Source organism: Tympanuchus pallidicinctus, unplaced genomic scaffold (assembly GCF_026119805.1).
Source record: "Tympanuchus pallidicinctus isolate F22 unplaced genomic scaffold, pur_lepc_1.0 scaffold17, whole genome shotgun sequence".
NCBI lineage: Eukaryota > Metazoa > Chordata > Aves > Galliformes > Phasianidae > Tympanuchus > Tympanuchus pallidicinctus.
Window position 1 is genome coordinate 14,899,393 of NW_026294690.1, and position 19,894 is coordinate 14,919,286.

At 38.6% G+C, this 19,894-nt stretch overlaps 1 protein-coding gene across 2 annotated transcripts in view; it reads right to left on the bottom strand.

Moving 5' to 3' along the window:
• Positions 1–7,328: 7,328 nt before the first annotated feature.
• TAFA4 (TAFA chemokine like family member 4) overlaps positions 7,329–19,894 on the bottom strand; it is a 71,053-nt gene continuing 58,487 nt past the window's right edge. For both annotated transcript variants that reach the window (XM_052678934.1, XM_052678935.1), the window contains 2 exons: positions 13,440–13,564; positions 7,329–9,936 (listed from right to left, as the gene is read on the bottom strand). In XM_052678934.1, the coding sequence (XP_052534894.1) occupies positions 9,925–9,936; positions 13,440–13,564 (137 nt within the window). In that variant the 3' untranslated portion in view covers positions 7,329–9,924. The remainder of the gene's footprint in view (positions 9,937–13,439; positions 13,565–19,894) is intronic.

The following is a 19,894-nucleotide window of genomic DNA, read 5'->3' on the forward strand; positions in this document are numbered from 1 at the left end:
GCATTAGAACATAAAAGCCTTTCCAGCTTCATAAAATAAATCCTTCTACAGTTTTCCACCGTGACTTGTTATGATCTCTACGGGTAAATGAGAGCAATACCATCAAAATAACAGCTTCCCACACGCTCTGAGGTCTGCTGTGCCGTGTCAGCATGGCATCTGGCTGCAACTGGGGAGCATTTGGAAGACCTTGAGCTGTGCTTGATGGGAAGCGATGCTGCAGCACCCGCCTGCAGGACCCAACCAGGAACACTGCTACAAAGAGCTTCCCCTGCTGCACAACACCGTGAATGCATTTGAAGAATAACATGTTATTTTGAAAGGAAGAAAGTTATTGTCTACTTTTGTCCATGAAACAGCAGTGCAGGAGACTTGAACAAATCTCTCTCCACTTTCTTTTCAATGACTTCATAACACATATAAGAGAGGAAGGGAAAAGAGGGCAGAAGTGTGGAAAATTTGGATCTACGTTGTGGGTAGAATGAGTAACATAGTTTTTATCACCCAGCCAAGTCTTCGACTGCACATCCCGTTATTCCTTGTGGCTGTAGCACACAGACAATGTTTGACAGGCAAGTTGGCAAAGCTCTTCACATCTTCCGTCCCCGACTTACTGAGCACAGATCAGAGCTGCAGACAGCCGGGCAGCGCTGCCGTCTGCTTCTGCCTTGGCCCTGTGCCACAGGGATGGAACAGGAATGGCTGATGTTTCTTAGCCCGCGCTGTCATAGGCAGCAAGGCAGAGAGAGATGTAATTGCTTTCAAACATTGATTGAAATCCTATCAGCTCCATCATTCACGCAGACGTTCTACTTGATAAATGCGTGCACTGAGACGGACACTGTGTTTAAAGGACTGCCTGTACTTAACCATTTTGTCATTCTCTGGGTGCGACACAGTTTGCAAGTGGTTCTCACACTCATTGCAGGACTCTGATTAAGTGCAGGACCAAACCCAGCGCTTCTCCCAGGCAGGTGACACCTTCTCCCTTACTCTCCTGTTTGGCCACTCTCCAAAATAAACTGAGAGAAGTGACATTGAATGGGCTAAGACTTGGGAAGAGTCAGTTTTGTTGGTACAGAGAAGGGTGGATTGCTATGAATTAACTCTTTTGGGAAAGGGCTTTCTGAAACTGTAAGGAGAAAGAAAGGAAAATATTCCATCCATTCATAAGGTCCTGCACTGGGAATTAGAACACTGCTAGTACAACTGTAACAGAAGGTTTCTGGAGGGCAGTGTTCTTCAGCTGCTTCCTAGAATAAAAGTGACATTTAATAAGCAATTTCTCCATCATACATCAGGACTTTTATGGACTTAAGAGAGAAAAATAGAAAGGATTGATATACTATTCATTAAACACTGATTTTCCCTAAATTTCAGGATACAGTAGATCATACCTCAGAATGTAGTGTGCTATAGCAGAAAAAAATAAGAAGGGAAAGAATTTGGTTTATCATTTCAGAGGCTATTTATTGAGCAGGAAGAACATCCTTGGCAGACTCAGCATTGTCCTTTCTTCACAAAAAAACAAAACAAAACAAAACAAAAAACCTCTGGAATCTACAAACCAATCCTTAGATTGACTCTCCTGAGGTAAAAATATGTAACTATTGTTGAAGAGTAGAAGCAATGTTCCTGACTCGATTTCAGAGTTCATCTGACAGAAAGAAATTCTAAATACATATGGATCATCAGATCAATGACCTGGGAACATAACTGTGTTGAAATATTCTTCACACAGTGGACATTAATGGCTTGTAAGAGGCCCATAGGGTCTATCCTATCAATGCAGCTGCAGCAATTCAACAGACTGTAGCATATCTGAAATTGCTATCAGCCCATTAAAACATAGGTCTGCAAATGTACATCTCTCAAAAGGAGGAGCAAAGTCTGATTTAGTCTGGCAGATTGAAACAGCCTCATCAGAGCTATTAACTAATACCTCTTCAGAGGTGCTTATGGGGGCATCAGGTCCCACTCCTTTTACACATCCTGACTACAGAACTCCAGTGTGATGCTTGAATGGACAAACCAAGATTTCACTTACGAAATAGCATCAACTCAAAACACAACCTCCCCACACAGCCCAACCAAACTTCTCAATTCATGATCATCAGGGCATTTTTCCAAAGGGATAATGTCCACGAGGGTCTGAACTTGGTGTATCATCACTCATTACCAGAATTTTGCTCTGATGTAGAGTACAGCTGCGTTTGACTTGGCCAGGCCCCCTTCATGAGCCAGGAGCAAAGACCGGCAGCTATAGATTTCTGTTTTCATCCAGTTTGAGCCCATCATTTTCTGCTGCTTCTCCTTTTCTCCCTGCTGTTCCAAACACTCCTTTTTTTTTTCTTGCCTCTGCCCTTACCAATGTGTGACATTTTTAGTGGATGGAGCAGAGGAATGAAGCCTGAGAGGCAAATATTAGGGAAAGGAGTGGCCAAAGCTATGAACAGTCACTGTACTGACTGCAGCCTGCTGCACTGAGATCCACAAGAGCTACACCAACTCATGTGAGAGCTATCTTAGCAACCAGTCACTTGCCCTCTCCTCATTCACAGAACTACATTTCTCATCACTGCTTGTCAGAAAAGGATCCCAGGGTAATGAACTGCTGTTGCAGTGAGGAAGATAAGCTGGTGGGTGAGTAAATGGAGAAAGGGCACGAGGCAACAAAGGCATGACCATGAGAACCAGAGTTCCAGACAATTCACATTAAGAGTGCTTCTCTGCAAATATTTTTGGAGGAAACTTTTTTAAAATGAAAACTAAAATATTGAAGCATTCACCATGAATAAGCATACTGTGTAACAAGTGCAGTTCTATGAACAGAGTTCTGAAAGATACTATAAACAGCTCAGCATTTCTTCTTTGTGCATCAGCTCCAGCATTCCAAAACTATTTTATTGCTAGGCTTAATTTTCAGGCGAGGGAGAAGAAAAGAAAAGAAAAAAAAAAACTCATAATAAAAAAATGCAAATATTTATGTCCTTCACAAAAGAAAGCACCATTTTTGGCAGGGTTATCCAAATCTAATTAAAAACTGTGCTTGTCACATCTTCGAAAATTAACTGTCTTCACACAGGGTAAGTGCTGTCATTTGAAGAGGTCACAATAAATTACTTATAAGCAAGAAAAAATATTAATTCCTTTTCTAAGTAGCAAGCTCTACCAGCCCAATTAAAAAGCAAAAATTAGTGTCCAAAGTGAGTCGGAGATGTTTCCCACTTGCAGAACAGAAGTCTATGTGTTTAAGGGAGCAACAAAGCACATTAGGGAAAGAGGCAGAAGGCACAGAATGAATAATAGAAAAGATGAGAAGCAAGATTTTATGCAAATGTATTATGAATATCAATGCACCTTAAGACTAGAACGGTGAGGGTATTTTTACAGTGGAAACTGGGGGATTGACTTTCTTGTCATTCACTGCCAAAAATCAATGCAAAGAATCCTTTTCTCATGACGCTGTTACGATTCATAAATTATTAACCTGAGTCTTTTGTAAAAAGTTCCTGTTTACAAGGTTACTCTGTAAGTTAAAATGTTTGTTTCCCATCAGGCCCCTACTGTAAAGCATCTGTGGGTAGATTTACATGATGAAGTTGATAGATTTGTATTTTGACAGTACATCTGTCATCTTCGCTTCATGTGTCAAGAGGTCAGGTGTGCACTTGGTAATATCAGGTGGCTCATTAGTGTCCTGTGGGATACACTACCTTGTCTGCTATACTTTAAGTGACAAAAAATGTTATTTTTAGCCCTTCCTGCAGGAATTCACACCCCTTTCGTGATTGTTTATATTTTCCTACTGTCAGAAGATTAGAAAGAATTTGCAGTACATATACAGAGAAGAACGTGTAGAGGCACAGCACCACGTGAAAGAAAAGCTCAGTTCCTCTGCTCCTTCACACTTGCCCCATCAATCTGCTTTGCTACGGGTGCAAGTGCCCTGGTGGCATGTGAAACACAGGACTGGAATACATATTTAGGCACTCAGCACAGCTGTGTTACAACCTGTACAATCTCCAACAAATAAATACATAAGCCATCAGCAGGAAGCCATGCTCTCTACAGAGGTAAGGCCTAACCCATAGGCTGTGAAGTGGTCCAAAGTAGAATGAAGTTGCCTTGCCAAAGATTAGTTGAAAAGTTGCAGTGCCATTCCTTTACTCCCCCTGCAACATTCCACATGGATTTGTTAATCCTTCTGTTGTCTCTGGGCACATTTTCAAAAGACAGACTAGAGAACATTGTGCATTCATCCAGACCAGTGTGAACTCATCATCTTGAAGAGTTTCATATGAAACCAAGTGAGGGCAGAGTCCAGTCCTGCGAATGCTAGCATTTTTTTACAAAGCACCGATTTTATTTTGCAGGGACTTAGAGTAATGTATTTTGCATTGATTTTACCACTGTAGTAGATTGCTTTTCAGGCCAATTAATTTAAAGGGTAAGCAAACAGCTGACGGCTTTGCTTGCAAATCACTTGTTCTAGTGAATTTTAAGCAATGGGCTTATTTGTTAAAAACACAGTAAAAGAAAATAATTATCGTGCTTCTGTAAACTGGAGTCATTCAAAGCATGAGCTTGGACAGATCTACATCCTATTATACAGCAGATAAATTGATTGCATACACAATTTTTTATAATCTTTTAGGCTACTTTTCCACTGTTGCAACATTCCTCACCTCCTTCTAGTGGTAGCTGATGGGTGACATTTTAGATACTCCATTAAAGTGCAGGAAAATTATTTTTCCAATTATTGCAAATCTCTTCAGTCTCAGGAATAGAAAGGCTACAGGTCAACCATTCTTGAAAATGCCATAAAGTAATAATCCTCTATGTAGATAACATGAAGTATCTTGAGGTGAAGTTATCCCACCAACATCACCTCTTCTGGCTCCACATAGAGATCATTTCTGCAATAAGATGGAGCTTGCCCCTCTCTTTGCTTTCTTTTCACACCCAAAACAATCTTTCCTCAGAAGACTGAGCAAAAAGATTCCTGGCTGGAAGGCATTTATGCAAAAAAACTCCCTGATGATTCAAATTAAGACAATTTAAAATAAAATAAAATAAAATAAAATAAAATAAAATAAAATAAAAAGAAAGAAAGAAGAAGAAAAAAGAAATACAGAAAAAAAGAAAAAAAAAAAAGAAGTACACCCACCCACAACCTTGAATCACAGAGAGCACAAATAAGAACTCTATAGCTAAGAGCCATGAGCGTGGGCTTAGTAAACCTTCACCCAGTGCATACATTAAAGAGAAGGGATACAAGATTCCTAAAGTCTGCAAGCTTTTGGGTAAATAACTTTACTAATTTGTGCAATCTTGTGCCAGTATAGATTGCTATGATATGAAACATAACTTCAGTGGGTAGACAAAATATTTGAATTTCAGCTCCTCAGCTGAGAAGTCTTGGATGACTCAGTACCAAGATCTAAGTGGAAAGAGTCTGCGAAATTTCACTTGCAAAGACAAAATCCTTTCATACCCTGCATGAAGAAGTGACCTCTAGTAGTGCTGGACAGTCCAACTTCCCTAAATGTCCAATGTCCCTACAGGCAGGCACAATGCAGGTTACTGCAGAGGCAGAAAACTACAAATGAAACAGTTAGTGCATCTTTAAAAGTGACAGACTCCTACCTAGAATCTTCTCAGGAGTTACAGCTACCTTTATTAGTTAAGCAGACTACAAGTATGCATTGTATGCACTCCAGGTTAAGGCCAATATCTTGTTAAGAGCTATGTAACCACTTGTGGTCTGACCATGCCCATAGATACCTTCTAAAATGAAAAACTTGTATTGGCTAGGTGATAAATAACCCACCTTTTAGACCTGTCTAAAAAAATCCTGTTTTGGAAAGGGGCTTTTGTTTCTGAACTAAGTTCACTGAAGGGGAAATCAGTTTCCCATTCTCATGTTCCTTCTTTCCAAGCAGCAAGCTTCCCTGCAGCCATTAGCACCAAGAAACATCCTCATGAGCTCAGAGAGGCTCTCCATAACCAGCACGTTCCGAATCCCAAGGTGAGCAGATCCATTCTGAATCTGCCAGAATTACTGCCACAATGCAATACTTTGGGACTCTGTGCTGTGAAAAGAAGACCTTAAATCCACACTGCAACAGTTTATAGGCAATTATTTATCCTAAATAGTTAAAAGTTTCTGACAGGATCATCTGTATTTCAGTAAATACAGAAGCATCTCATGCTGTGACAGAAGCCTTGTCTGCCTTACCTCAGGGGCTGCTTGGTCTGCAAGCAAACTGCTATACTTTAAAGACATTTTCTATTGTAGTAGGTTTGTTATGAACTAACCCTTTGAAAAAAATTACAGCAAATGTAAAAAAATTATTCACTCTCTTCAGGTACCAATTCTAACAGAAATCCTTGAAGATAACAGACTTAGAGGAAAACGGAATAAAATCCATCACGGATTTAACAGAGTTGTAACACACAAGAGAAACCTGGCAAGGATTTCTATTAAGATAATTTATTTTCTAGATAAAGAAAATGCCATGAATCTAGTTTGACCTACATATCAGCGCATACATCTTCTTCTATATATTTATTTTGATATCACAGAGATTTCCCTGTCTAATTGACAAAGATAAGGACAATGTGAGGAACTCACTGAGCAGCAAACAATGGCACTTGCTGTTCAAAGTGGGATATGGTGGACATCCTCCTCAGTCAGTCCTGGGATCGTTCAGCTGTGGCTCTGCCACGAGGCACACAGAAGTCCTGAGCACAGGGACAGGCAGCACCCTGTGACCTCTGCCTGGGAGAGTAACAGTTCAGCAACAAAACTTCCAGGTCACACGCTGAAGTAGAACTGGCAAGAACATACCAACAAGAAGGTATGAGCTGAAAAGAAGCAAGCCTAGAATAGCAATGAATAGCGTTTTGTCTACTGAAATGTCAATTCAGTGAAGGAAAATACATCAGGGTCATACTAATTAGGGGAAAAGAAAGCAGACTTAAGTGAGATATAGGTATAATCAGGACATAAATTAGCTCAACTTGCCTATCAGAATAATATTTTACCAAAGGAGTGAGTGTCTGCAACAGCCTTTGGTTACAAATCATATGGCAAAACTTGGCAGCTTTAGGACAGAGGGAGGGGATCAATCTCTGAACCAGATTGCAGCAGGCAATGCTGTCCTGAACAAAAACCTGGACACAAGAACCACACATTGTAGATTCACAGAAGCTTAACAGTGGGAAGTAAGCAGAGATTGCCAGCATGCTGCTTACAAATGCTGCTCTTCTAGAAGCAGATATGCATAAACAAAGCCACTTCCATAGAGAACACACGACAAATCTGGAATGCTAATCTATTCTACTAACAGAGCCTCTGGCAAAGGCTTTAATTTTGCAATCATTCAGCAGAAGGGCCATACTGGTGTCAGATGCCAGACAACAGCATTAGAAGAAACAGCAATCCTCTAAAAAGAGACAGGTATCTATTACAGCATTTGTGCAGCAAGTCAGAAAAGGCTGTAAATCATCCCAAGATCCTCTGGAACGAAGATTCTTTAGAAATACAAAATCTTTGTCATCAGCGGAGGATCTAAGAAGGAAGTCATTCATGTGGGCTGCATTTCATAATCCCATGCAATCAAACTTATGCTCTAGTTTTCCCTTTCCCCAGGGGCACAGAATGCCCCTTCCAGGTGGGTGTTGTAAGGCACGTCACGTACCTCTTTTATGTTCCCCACAAGAAAAGCTTAATCAGATGTAATAAGGTTTGGGTCAATTCTCAGCTCTGCCACAAATCTAGCATATGAACACTGGTAAATAATTTTTCTTTGTATTTACATTCAGAAAGAGAAAAATAGTAACTTTTCTCTGAAATTCTCATTTATCCGCATAGATCAGAACACCTCAGCAATGGTTTTTACTAAGCTTTTATATACAGAAATTAGCAAAATAAATAAATAACAATTTGGGGCCAACATTGTACAAACAGGAAACAAAAAACAACTTTCACGGATGATATTCTTGAATAGTCAGATACAGAAAAAATAGAAAGAGAAAAGGCAATATTAAAACTTAATTGGGAAATAGAAACAATGGAAAAATACCAGTAATGCAGAACTCATTAGGGAAAGCAGAGTCTGCTAGGTAGAATCACTGTTTAGCTGTCCGAGGATAGAGCAGAACATTTCTTTTTTACTTATCACCAAGTACAGTGACCACCATGATCCCAGCTGTCATCAAATGCATAATCAAAAGTGGGCTAAACCAGAGAAATCAGAAGAAAAAGAACACAGGGCCAGACCTTCCCCCACTAACTTCTGTGGAATTCTCTGGCTGAGAGCTTGCACTCACTCCAGCAAATCACTCCAGCAAATCAAAAGCTAGAAAAGCTAAACATCATTATTCTGAACAGCTTCACACAGCTGATGGTATCTTCCCCACAAAGCTGAAAGCGTATGCACAATGATCTAAATTAATACAACATATTTTTTTTTCTTTTTCTTTTTTTTTTCTTTTCTAGCTATATAAAAATTAGATTTACATTGTTCCCCTGATATTTACATAAAGCATAACAATGAGTTCAGTAGCTGGGTCAGCGGCAGTTCATCTGCAAGATATCCATCTGCATCATTGCATTTCAGTCAGTTGTAATGCATCCTAAGTCCAAAATGATATACTGGGGATCAGCCTGGCTACAGCTTCACTTCTACTTACTGTTCTATTTATGAAGACTGATGACAAAAAACTGCAACAGGCAAATAAGAAAAACAGTATGAAATGCATCTACAATAATATGGAACAATTATGTGTCACAAAATGTAATCACTTGGAAATTCAGTCTGTCAAAGAACTGGACATTTAATTATAATAATCAGTCTAAACAAGAACTAATTGGAAGCGAAGATTCACTTTTATCTAGAATTTTTGCTCATGAATTTTAAGCATGTTACCTAGTAGGATATAACCAAAGCTATGAAAATCCGAACAAATTACCCTCCTTCCAGTAAGCCCTCCTTATGCAGTACAAGCATGCTCACTTTTTTTCTTTTTTCTATCTTTTTTTTTTTTTTGAGGCATCTGAATGCATATTTCTAGCTAATGGCTAAATTCGTTTCCATATCTAGATTCAAAGAGGCAAGGGATACATATACTTTGCTATTCCCCTAGAGAATGGATTTATTTTAGGACAGCAAAAGCTTTATCTACTTTCCAATTTTGTCTCTTCCTCATGCTTCCCTGCCATCACTTGTGAATGTAAAAATTAAAGTACCTATAACTACCTAAGGAAATAAATTCAATTGCAAAGATATAACCAAAGTATGCCATACTATAATCATTACTGATTTATAAGTGCCATCTTCTCACTTTCTAACAACCTTGATAGTTACTAAATCACAGCTGAAAATACACTAATATGTTATTTACTAACACTGCCATGTCAGCACTGGGATCCGCTTTGTATTTTTCTGCTGTACTGTGAGAAGTACCTCAGACAAACCCATAATGGTTCCAACGTAAGAATTTTCTTTCTATGGTATCCTAGATTAATTTCATAATCTAAACTCTTTTAGAGCAATTTTATATATCTCAGCATCACAAAGAAAGTTTTGTCCTTGATGTACTGCAGAAGTTCAGGTTTGTGCTTCTACAAAATGCTGTCAGGTGGCAGAAGCTAGAGAATCCAAGGTGCATTTCAGGTAGAACCAAATCTCCTTGTGTTTTCTCACTAAATTAAACATTCATTGTTCTGTATAGCAAAATCCAGCATCACGAACTGCAGCCACGGTTGAAAGAAGAGTTGTTCTTTTCACTAAGTCATTTTGCAAGTTCAAAGAATGAAGTCAGTAGCACCCTCACAAAATAGGGTCTCTGTCTAACAGCCAAGCAATGCAGTTGCACACACCATTGTTCCAGTAGGACCCACAGGTTTATTCTTTGCTACCGTGTTACCTATAAAAGAGGAGGAAACAGTTACCAACATGGAATTTTTCCAATGAGGATTATAAAACATGCTCCATTGTAAAACAGGACACATCATGAATGAACTAACCCCAGCCAAACATTAATTATGTTGTTATCCAAAGTACAAAGATTTGCAGATGAAGAAATGGCTGTTTACCATTAAACAGCCACCAACATCACATGGAACATCACTCTTCTGCTTCATTTAGCTTAGCATCAGTTTCAACACCAATGCCTACAGAACCAGTGTACCACTTACATCCCCAAGAACCATTCATGCAAAGTGCCCATTCCCAGCAGCACATATAATGGAAGGGATGTACAGATCAGAGAGAACGTCATGTGCAGTATGGACAAACTGCTGTTGCAACTGCAGTCCCTTCTGGATAGCACTTCCTCCACAGGATCCCATGGTCTTCACTTTATTGCACTATGCACACTCCATCAGGTGTGTTAGGGGTGTATGTGCAAGCCTTAATGCACGCACACAGTGCTAAGCAAACCCAGTGGGTTTGTCTGCACAGTGAGAGGCATCACCACCCTGCAAATGGGTAAGAATAAAGCAGCCTGCAGGGAGGAATTTTGGTCAGCTCTGCTCTGTAGCATCTGGACATGTTATCAAGCTTAACAAACACATAGCACAGTTCTTATTTTCCTCCCCACAGTAACTGGTTTAAATACAAGCCCTTTAGCTTTTCATGTATTTGGATGTCCCACTCAGCTACCACCTATACATCTAAACACTGAGTAGTATCAGGAGTCTCTCCATGCTTCATACACTTCAAGTCACTCTAATATTTTCGAATAAAATAGAAGACTTAAAAGTGATTACTTGGCATTTCCTCTCTTGGTGTGTAATTAACCTGAGGAACTCACTATCCCAACTAGCACTGATCCCAAGGTGTTAGTAGGCTTTAAAAATTGATTAGAAATTTAAATGGTAATGAGATCATCTTTGCTACATAACATAGAAAAAAAAAATTAGTATCGAATGGATCTCAACTCTCATGTTTTAGATGTAAGCCTACTACAAACTGAAAGCATTTCATATGTGGGTACATTTTCTATAACTGCCCACAAAGGTTTTGCTGTGTGTTTCCTATTTAAGTATCCCGGCACTGAGCTACACGGGTGCTGTATAGTTTGGACTACTGGTCATAGGGCAGTCCTTTACTTGTGCTGAGTTTTAATAATGCACTTAATTCATATTCTGCAGATTGAGTTGAGTGTGGACAATTATTTTGATCATTTTTAAAATAATAAAAAAAAAAGTTACCTCACACTTTTTCCTCTAATAAAGGTTTTTTCCATCCGTTCCTTTCCACTCTCTTTCCAGTTCAATACTGTATGTGCCACAAGCTTCTGTTCAGAATCTGGAGTTACCTTTATTCATTATATTTGTGCAGTGACTGTACCTTAGTAGATAATCACCCATGAGCAATGCAAAACGTATACAGAGGAAATATGGATGTGCTCTTTAAGGTAGCCTGCTACTCACCTGTTCCCTTCTCTAACATGGCCAATAACTAGTAAAGTTTAGGACTCCTCTCAATAAGATGTATAACCATTAACTTTGTTATTCATATCTATATTTCTGTTGTTGTAGAACTAGGATCTCCCTTATGCTGACACTAAGCACATCCACAATGAAGCACAGCCCTACTTTAACATTTGTAAGTCTAAAATAACAAAGGACAGCAAAAGAAAAGCAAAGTCATGCAAGACAAAAAATGAGCAGCTCTCATATCAGTAATGTGGTAGAACAATTCACATCTAAGTATACATGCCAGTTGTTTGCTTATCCTTTCAATTAAATATCCCTTAATCTCCTATGGTATAAAAATCAATGCAAAAAACATCACTCCACATCCCCGCAAAGTAGAGGACAAGTTTAATGAAATAGCATTTGCTCTCATACTGCTACATTATGCCCTCTGTTAGACTCACACAAACTCACCAGACTTGACGAATTTGCACAGGTCTAATTGCAGGCAGGATGATTTGTCCCACTCCAGCTTTATAAAGACATTTCTGAACTCATCAGAATGCATTGCTATATTCTGTAGCTTGCCGGTTGCATTTTTTGTCATGGATAATAAAATAAATGATTCATGCCAACTTTGCCCTTCTATTAGTAAACTCCCACTGAGTCAGGCTTCCTCTTTTCACTGTTTAAGAGCAAGAGTCATAAGTACAGGCTGTATTATATGTCTTGGGGTCAGTTGACCTCACTGAACTGAAAGGCAACTGCACACAGAAGGAAAAGACAGCAACATGAATGAAGACCTGATGCTCCAGCTGTCAATGCCATAGATGTCATTATCTTATTCAACCCCTACTTGTCCTGTCTCACCATTCTGTCTAATGCCACCACACCACACTATCCCTTATTTACATATGAGCAGCTGAAGTCAATGAAGTCAAGAAAAACTTCAAACGCTGAGGGTAGTCTATACCTTTCAGTAATTCCTCTGACTGAGCAGTGGCATTGGACCCGATGACCTCCAGGTTTCCCTTCCAACCTAAACCATTCTGTGATCTTTAAAAGAGGAATAGTGTTTTTCAGATTTTTCTGGTCAGATTTCTCCAAAGAATTTGCTATCATGGTAAGTGTACGGCTGGGCTCTGGACCACTGAACTCACTCCACAGCTGCCCAAAACTAATTTTCTCTTTCATCCTGAATTAGAACATGTTTTTCTCCTTAAAACTGCAATTGTTAAACAGCATCTGATGTCAGTGTTTGCTTATTAATTCAGACTGTTACCTAATCAACAATATTCATTTCCATTCAGAAGAGGCTGTAAAGGAAAAAGCTAAGCATATGTCTTTGCTGCTATAGCCTGGTGAAAGCTCATGTTTTATGATATATTTAGACATGCAGTTCACTATGACTTGTTGAACTTCAGTGCACTGAACTCACTTCAGATTGTTAAGTAGACAGAGAACATGATATTTTCTTTCTGCTGGCCATTAATTAAGAAATAGATGGCAGAGCAAAGCTTATTTTAAAAACAGGCTGTCTCCACAATGGCCTGTAATTAGAAATTATTGGAACCAGCTTGATTTCCACTGGTGCTCAGTGTCCCACAGTTCCAGTGACGTCAGTACAAATTCTCAACTCCAAAGGTTAGCTACTTCATTCCAAAACTAAAAGGGCTTTGCAGTAGTGCAAGAATATAACTTTAGATAATTTTACACCCTGGATCTATGCAATCAGTATGCAAATAGAAGAACTGATCCTGGAACACTACAACATTCACATCTGAATCGTTTCTTTGGTTTGACTCCAACATCCAATAACTCAACTAGGCTGGGAGCAAAGGGGCAGTTCTTACCCAGCATTTTCCTGTCTGAGAACAATTGCATTAATCACTCTTTCCAGAATACTGAAGATTCTAGCACTGGAGCTCACAACCACGAATGCTATAAAATTAGCAAATGCCACCAACAGACTTCTATCTATATTAAAATAGGTGATTTCTGTACTTGCCTTTGTGGTTTTGACTTTATTTCCACTGCTGCAAGACCACCCTGAGTAGTCTGGTAGCACCTTACAGTCCTCTCCATCCAAACAGGGGTTCATATGACACCACCACTTCTGCAGGACAATAGAAGCTTGAAAAAGAAATGGGAAAGAGAAACAGAACACAATCTTTTCTTAATACTGTTGTTTTTTGTAAGTAGGTTGCCTGTGGGTTGTTCAGTTGTTTGATTACAAAAGGTAGAACCCACAGTTATTGTTTTAGAAGCTTAACACACTGATCATGTTTGAGCTGCAGATATGGCTAAAAAAGTTCACCAGCACACAGAAGAATAAATGGCATAGAGACCAATGCTAACAGAGAGTGACCTAACCTCTGGAAGTGCCTCTGCTCCTCTACTGACTACAGAAGTTGCATACTCCCTTCATTTACATGCCTTAGAAAAGAACCTGCTGTAAGGCGGTAGGAAACTAAGGCTTTTTGTTTAATTCAGATATGCATATGTGAGACTGGACAAAGAAATGGCAGTTTCTCCCTCCACTGGGTAAGAAAATAGAACTGCACAGAAGTAAGCATGTGAAGTCTGTCAGTAGGTAGCGCAAATAAGGACATGAAAACCATTGAAAAGCATTAGATTATTAACTGAAAATCTACTTGCAGTTACACTGCCAGTTTTGCAAAATGTCTGGCAAGGCTTCAGTAGCACACTAACTGTGCAAATTTATTAATTTTCTACCCTTAAGCCAATTTTTGTTAATAAGCTCCCGCTCGCTATTTTTATACCCGTAGTCGTGACTTTTTAATACTGCTGGTAGCAGATACACTTTCCCAAAAACTAATGCAAACTTCTGCATGCATTTCTCAGTTTTGCATTGTTCACAGGATTCATCCAATCCCAGAAAAAGTGATTTTGAAAAGTATCAGTTTGTAATCATACATGAACTGGATTTCAAAATAAAAAATGGTTGGGAATGCTGATGTAGTTAGTCTGCATTATTCTACTCTGTGCACAAAATATGCTTTACAGTAAAGTACATCCAAAAGAGATGAACAAAAATAATTTAGTCTAATTGTTGTAAAGCACTTCTTTTTCCTTCTAATTTCAAGGTAGATTCATATCTCTGCAACCTTCAAATTAGGGTGACAAGCAGGCAAACTGACATAGGAATATTGCTGAAATGCTCATTCAATTACTTTTGTTTTGTGCTTTCATTCTAGGGCTACGTGAAGAGCACTATGAAAAATGCATTTCTGAAACACCAGTTTAGCTTCTATAAATGATTCTTTCACTCTCCTAACATTATAAAATGAACGCACGATTCCTGTCACCAGCTATTTGCATCCTAGATAATTTGCTTTGATTCTGATTGATTGCTGATGAAATGGATGAAACCTGGTTAGCTTCCCTAAGAGGTGAGGGATCATTTCCACTCCAGATAAACGGTCCAGCAGTTTATTTCATATCTTTGCTACTTTTTAAGAGAAAAATTGAATAATCACATTAATTTCTGTTAAATGTAACCTACTCTAGAAGGTGAGACGCAAGAAGACTGAGGGCATCTGCAGGGATGTCTGCACGAGATCCTGGTAGTAAGCTAGCTGCATTTACAGAGATGACATTCAGAGCCAGCAAGCCCTGCTGGGAGGCCTGGCTACCACATTACACAGCTCTGCACTGTGCTGTTGTGAGCATGGATGCATTGTCATAAGAGCTTGCCTGCACTCAGACAAGTGAGCCCGCTTTCATATTTATACCACTATCACCACATACCTTCCTGGTTCATGAAATGTGGGCCGTGTACAAAAGCAGTGAATCAGGCCCATCACTTCCAGCAGTACCATCTTCCATTGAAATAAGCAGAGATATGAGAAGGAAACGTTGTGGAGTCAATCTAACTCAAACAAGCTCTGCCTAGTTCACCTTCTGTTCGTCTTTTGTTTAGACACTTTCAGAGAAAATGACTCTTACCCTTCTCCTATTTGATTTCTATTCTGTGCAGACATCTTTCCTCTGATTAATGGAAACACTTTGAAATCCCTAATGCAGGTCTCATTCTATTAACTTTCAGCAAATCCCTAGTCCTTTGCTGTAGCACTGCACTAATTCTTATATCCATTTTATGTCCAGTCTCTTAGTAGTTCTAATGTCCACTATGCAGGCTATATATCCTAAATGGCTGTGGCTGTTTGTGTCAAACACACTCCTGAGATTAGTCTATTAAAATTCTCCATCAGTCACTTAGGTTTATCTTCAGAGTGAGAGCTGTTTAACTATTGCTGTCCTTGTAACCATGTGACTCCATAGTACATAAAAGTTTCCAGTTTCCAAATTGAGGCACTCTTGGAGAGGTTTCAGCAGATGACTTTTCTAGGAAACAAGAGCAGCTGTGTCACACTCATACACAACCACCCTAATGAAAGGAAAGGAGACTGCTTTAGTTTGACATTTGCCAGTCAATTTGCTGGTGGTTACCCTACTAGAAATAAATCTTCTGCTGACATCACTCCCTAGATGATGCAACTCCATGGAAACAGTAGATTCACAGAGATTAAGGCCAAAAGGTGCCAATACATCATCTTGTCTTGCCTTATGCAATTCACTGTGTTGTGCCCTCAGTTGTGTTCAGTTGCATTGTCTTCCAAGCCATTCTGGCACAGGTGAAGAAAGTTACTTCTCCCATTGACATTTTCCACAACAATTAAACAATCTCAGCATGAAACATACAGCTTCAGGGTTTGCTTTCTTTTTTTTCCTCCTCAAACCTCTTCTGCACTTTCTTCTACTTTACAGCATCTGTTAGTAACCATCATTTTCTCCCTGTGAAGGTATTGAACATGCTGCAATCAAGTCACTTTTCAATCATCTGCCTGATAAGCTGAGCTGATTCAACTTCTTCAGTTTCTCGATGCAGTGCATTTGACTTTATTAACACAGAGTTTTTTCAAACAGGTTCAACTCCCCACAACAGAGGACTATGCCATGTGACTGCCTTGAGCTCATCGTTAGTTCCTCCTTTGATCTGGATGAAATCCATTCTTTCTTTTTTGGTCAATATTTGCTTTCAAGTCAGTTGAAGGGATTACAAAAAGTTTATTTAATGATTACTTCATATTCTGCTTAAACAAATCCATGTTATCTGTAGTCATGACAAATACAGATGTCTTTCCTACCTCACTGGATTAAGCTTTCCATATAAATTTTCAGCCGACTATTCATTCTATTGTATATTTCCTTTTCTTCTTTGAATACTGACACAGCATTAGCATCCTTTTGAGTTATCAAGTATCCTGAAATACATCCAAATACAGTGAGAAGGAAATCTTATCTATTTGCTATGTATTGATTGATTTTTTGTTTTGTTTTGTTTTCTTGTTTCTCTATGGTCTCTTCCTTTCGGTCTGTAATCCAGTTGGCTTTCAGCCTGAACCGTACATTTTCTTCACTGTGTTTCTTTAACCCTATAGAAAACCTTTAATTATTTAGACCTTGAATCCAAATGCTTTTCCTCATAAATTCTAGTTCTAACAGACTTGGCTGGATGGAAAATGATTTGGGTACTGATGATTTACTTAGAGACATTTAAAGCACTTCACTTCTCTCCAAACAAAAGTTATTAATGTTTTATCTTCTTGGCAGTAGCTGCTAGACAACCTAGAATTGCTTCTTCCATTCCACAAATTCCACAAAGAAAATGGAGAAAAATGAAATCTCATTATGACTATTTTAAATGTAATTGTTCATCATTGACAGAAGAATGAGTTGACCTTTGTTAAGCAACGTTTTCTACAGCTGCAATCAAGTAGTATAGCCACAACTCAAGGCAGGATACACAGGCTGTATGGGATGTTTTCTCTGTGTACTTAACTACTTGTGGTCATATGTTCTGTTTTTTTCCTGAGTTTAGTGGCTCATTTCATCTACAGCAACATTTCTCAAAGCAGCAAGTTAGCCTGTGTCTGAAAGGTGGGAAAAAAAGAAGAAAAAAATACAGAAAAACGAGGTGTGCCTGTGTACAGAAGCAATAGCCTTGCTTTTCTTGTTTGCCAATACTTGCCAATAGCTTTCAGAACTAAGTTCAAATACACAGATTAGAGCTTCTTGTTAGCTACATCCAAAATACAATTATCTGAGAGAGAAGAAAGTTAATGAGCATGTCAATGTGGACAAGGGATTACAGAAATACCCTGACCCAAAGGCTTCTAGCTTTATACTCTCATTTAGGCTACCACAAGCAATTTTACTATGCTTGTGAACCCCTATTGAATATCCCAGACTATAACATTGACTTTAGCCTTTATATCCTTCTTTTAAATGAACTAATCTGACTTTTGCTGCTACCGGTGTTTAAAGTTTCTGGGAAGAATGACACTGTAGAATTGCAAAGCACTCTATAAATGTTAGTTAGGGCCCACAACGCTGTGGATATTATCATACCACACTGAAAAGGAATGGCTCATAGCACTCAACGCACTTAAAAGTTTCACTTAGTGTATTTATAAAATCTAAATATTTTTATATTCCTTCCTATACAATTTTAACACATTATTTTCCTTGAAATTTATCCAGATATTTATATTTTTTCTATAACTCAAAGTACCTTTGTTTCCTCCTTATCGTATATCATGAGGAAAAAAAGTATGTCACTTGTGGAGATCTATGTCTAAATGTAATCATATAAACATCCAGTCTGACTTCCCTCAAACAGGAGGCTTTCCCAAATTCTGGTAGCTCTGAGTATTGGTATGCTGTGCTCTACTTCTCCAAGCACAGTTTAGCCTTAACATACAGTACTGCTTTAATAAAGTGCTGGTTTAATCTGACCTTGTGTAAAGTTCTTCATCATCTGTCAAGCTATTTCAAGATCCAAATATCCAGCTGGCCTATGACTACATCCTAAAAACAATAATGACAGGCTTTATAAACCTTTTTTATGGCCTGTTTATGCAAAAGGGCACAATGCCCAATACCTATCAACAAGGAGCTGTGTTTGATGAACTAGATTCTACCTCCACCCAAATTAATCAAAAAATCTGTCACTGAAATCCTGTGGGAGTTGGGTCTGAAAACCCATATGCTGAAAGAGTAAGAAAATCAAGGGGAAAGAAAAATAACATCTAGAAAGTACCAAAACCAGAAGTACAGATTTCAGATGGAGCTTATTTTAATTGTTACAATTTTCTGTGGAAAAAAAACCAAAACATATATATATATATAGCTGAAGACTACTCGAATGTGAAGTTCTATTCCAGAACAGAACAGCAAGTACAGTTTGTCTAGAAATTACTGAAGTCCCACATCTTACTTGCCTTCCATACTCTGAGAAAATCTATTTGCTGCAGTGTCTTAAGCTCTTGTGGATGAGCTACAATCAGTGATTTGCCAGCCTGGCTGAAATGAACATTAGAGCCAGCTCACTGTGCTGCCTGGATTGTAAACACTAAAACAGAAACCAGACCTTCATTTAGGAAGAGCAAGAAGCAGCAGACTTCTTCAAAATCATCAAATAGATATCAAATTAATTAATTGTAATTATGAAATCATGTAACCAACCATTTGTTTGGCCAAGAAAGAAAAATGTTATTCCATTCCAATAGCTTTATTTTAAGGTTGCCACTCAGTGTTGAACACAAAATATGAGCCCGTTCACCCTCTTCCATTGATAATCTCTTCATTGATGGTAACGGTTAAAATACACAAAACCTGAAAAGTTCAGTCAGTGTTCGCATTTGGATGATTTCACCCTGCTTATTATTGTTCTCCACCATGACTTTCTCAGTTACTTCCTTTTTGAACATGCGTTGAAGAGGCTAAGGTCCAAATAGAACATGTTTATAGGTATATATGTTGTACTTGGATTTAGAAAACATTTCTAATAAACATTACTAAGCAGTAGACTTCTTTAAAATCAAGATTTCAATCTGTAAAAGCATCTGTGTGTATGACCGAAAATCACATCGTCTGACACAACCAGTGGGTGGCACCTAATGAATACATTCAGTGAATGTGAAGTGCCATATTTCCTCTTTTTATCTGAGCATAATCTAACAAGTACGTAATGTGAGGAAGGAACTGCAGGCAGCACCCATGTGTGCCATGTATGTTCATAAGCACAGAGATAATTGCTACTCTAATGCAAATAGTGATTACTACTGGATAAGGTCTGAAGTTCAAACGAAATACTTTATAATACTGCTGTAAGACAACTGCCCTACAAAATGTTTTCTTTTGGTTAGAAAAATTGTAATTCAAGCATGTCCTTCCCTTTAAATTCAGAGGCAAATCAAATATCCTTCTGTTTGGCAAAGAGGTGTTAGAAAAGAAAACAAAACCTCTGTATCAGCCTAAAGTATGCAAATTCAAGAGGGTTTTTTTGTTTGTTTGTGTGTTTGCTGTTTGTTTTGTTTTTGTTTTTTTTTCCCGAAAAGATTTCTGGCTTCCACATCCACAGCATCGAAGCCAACT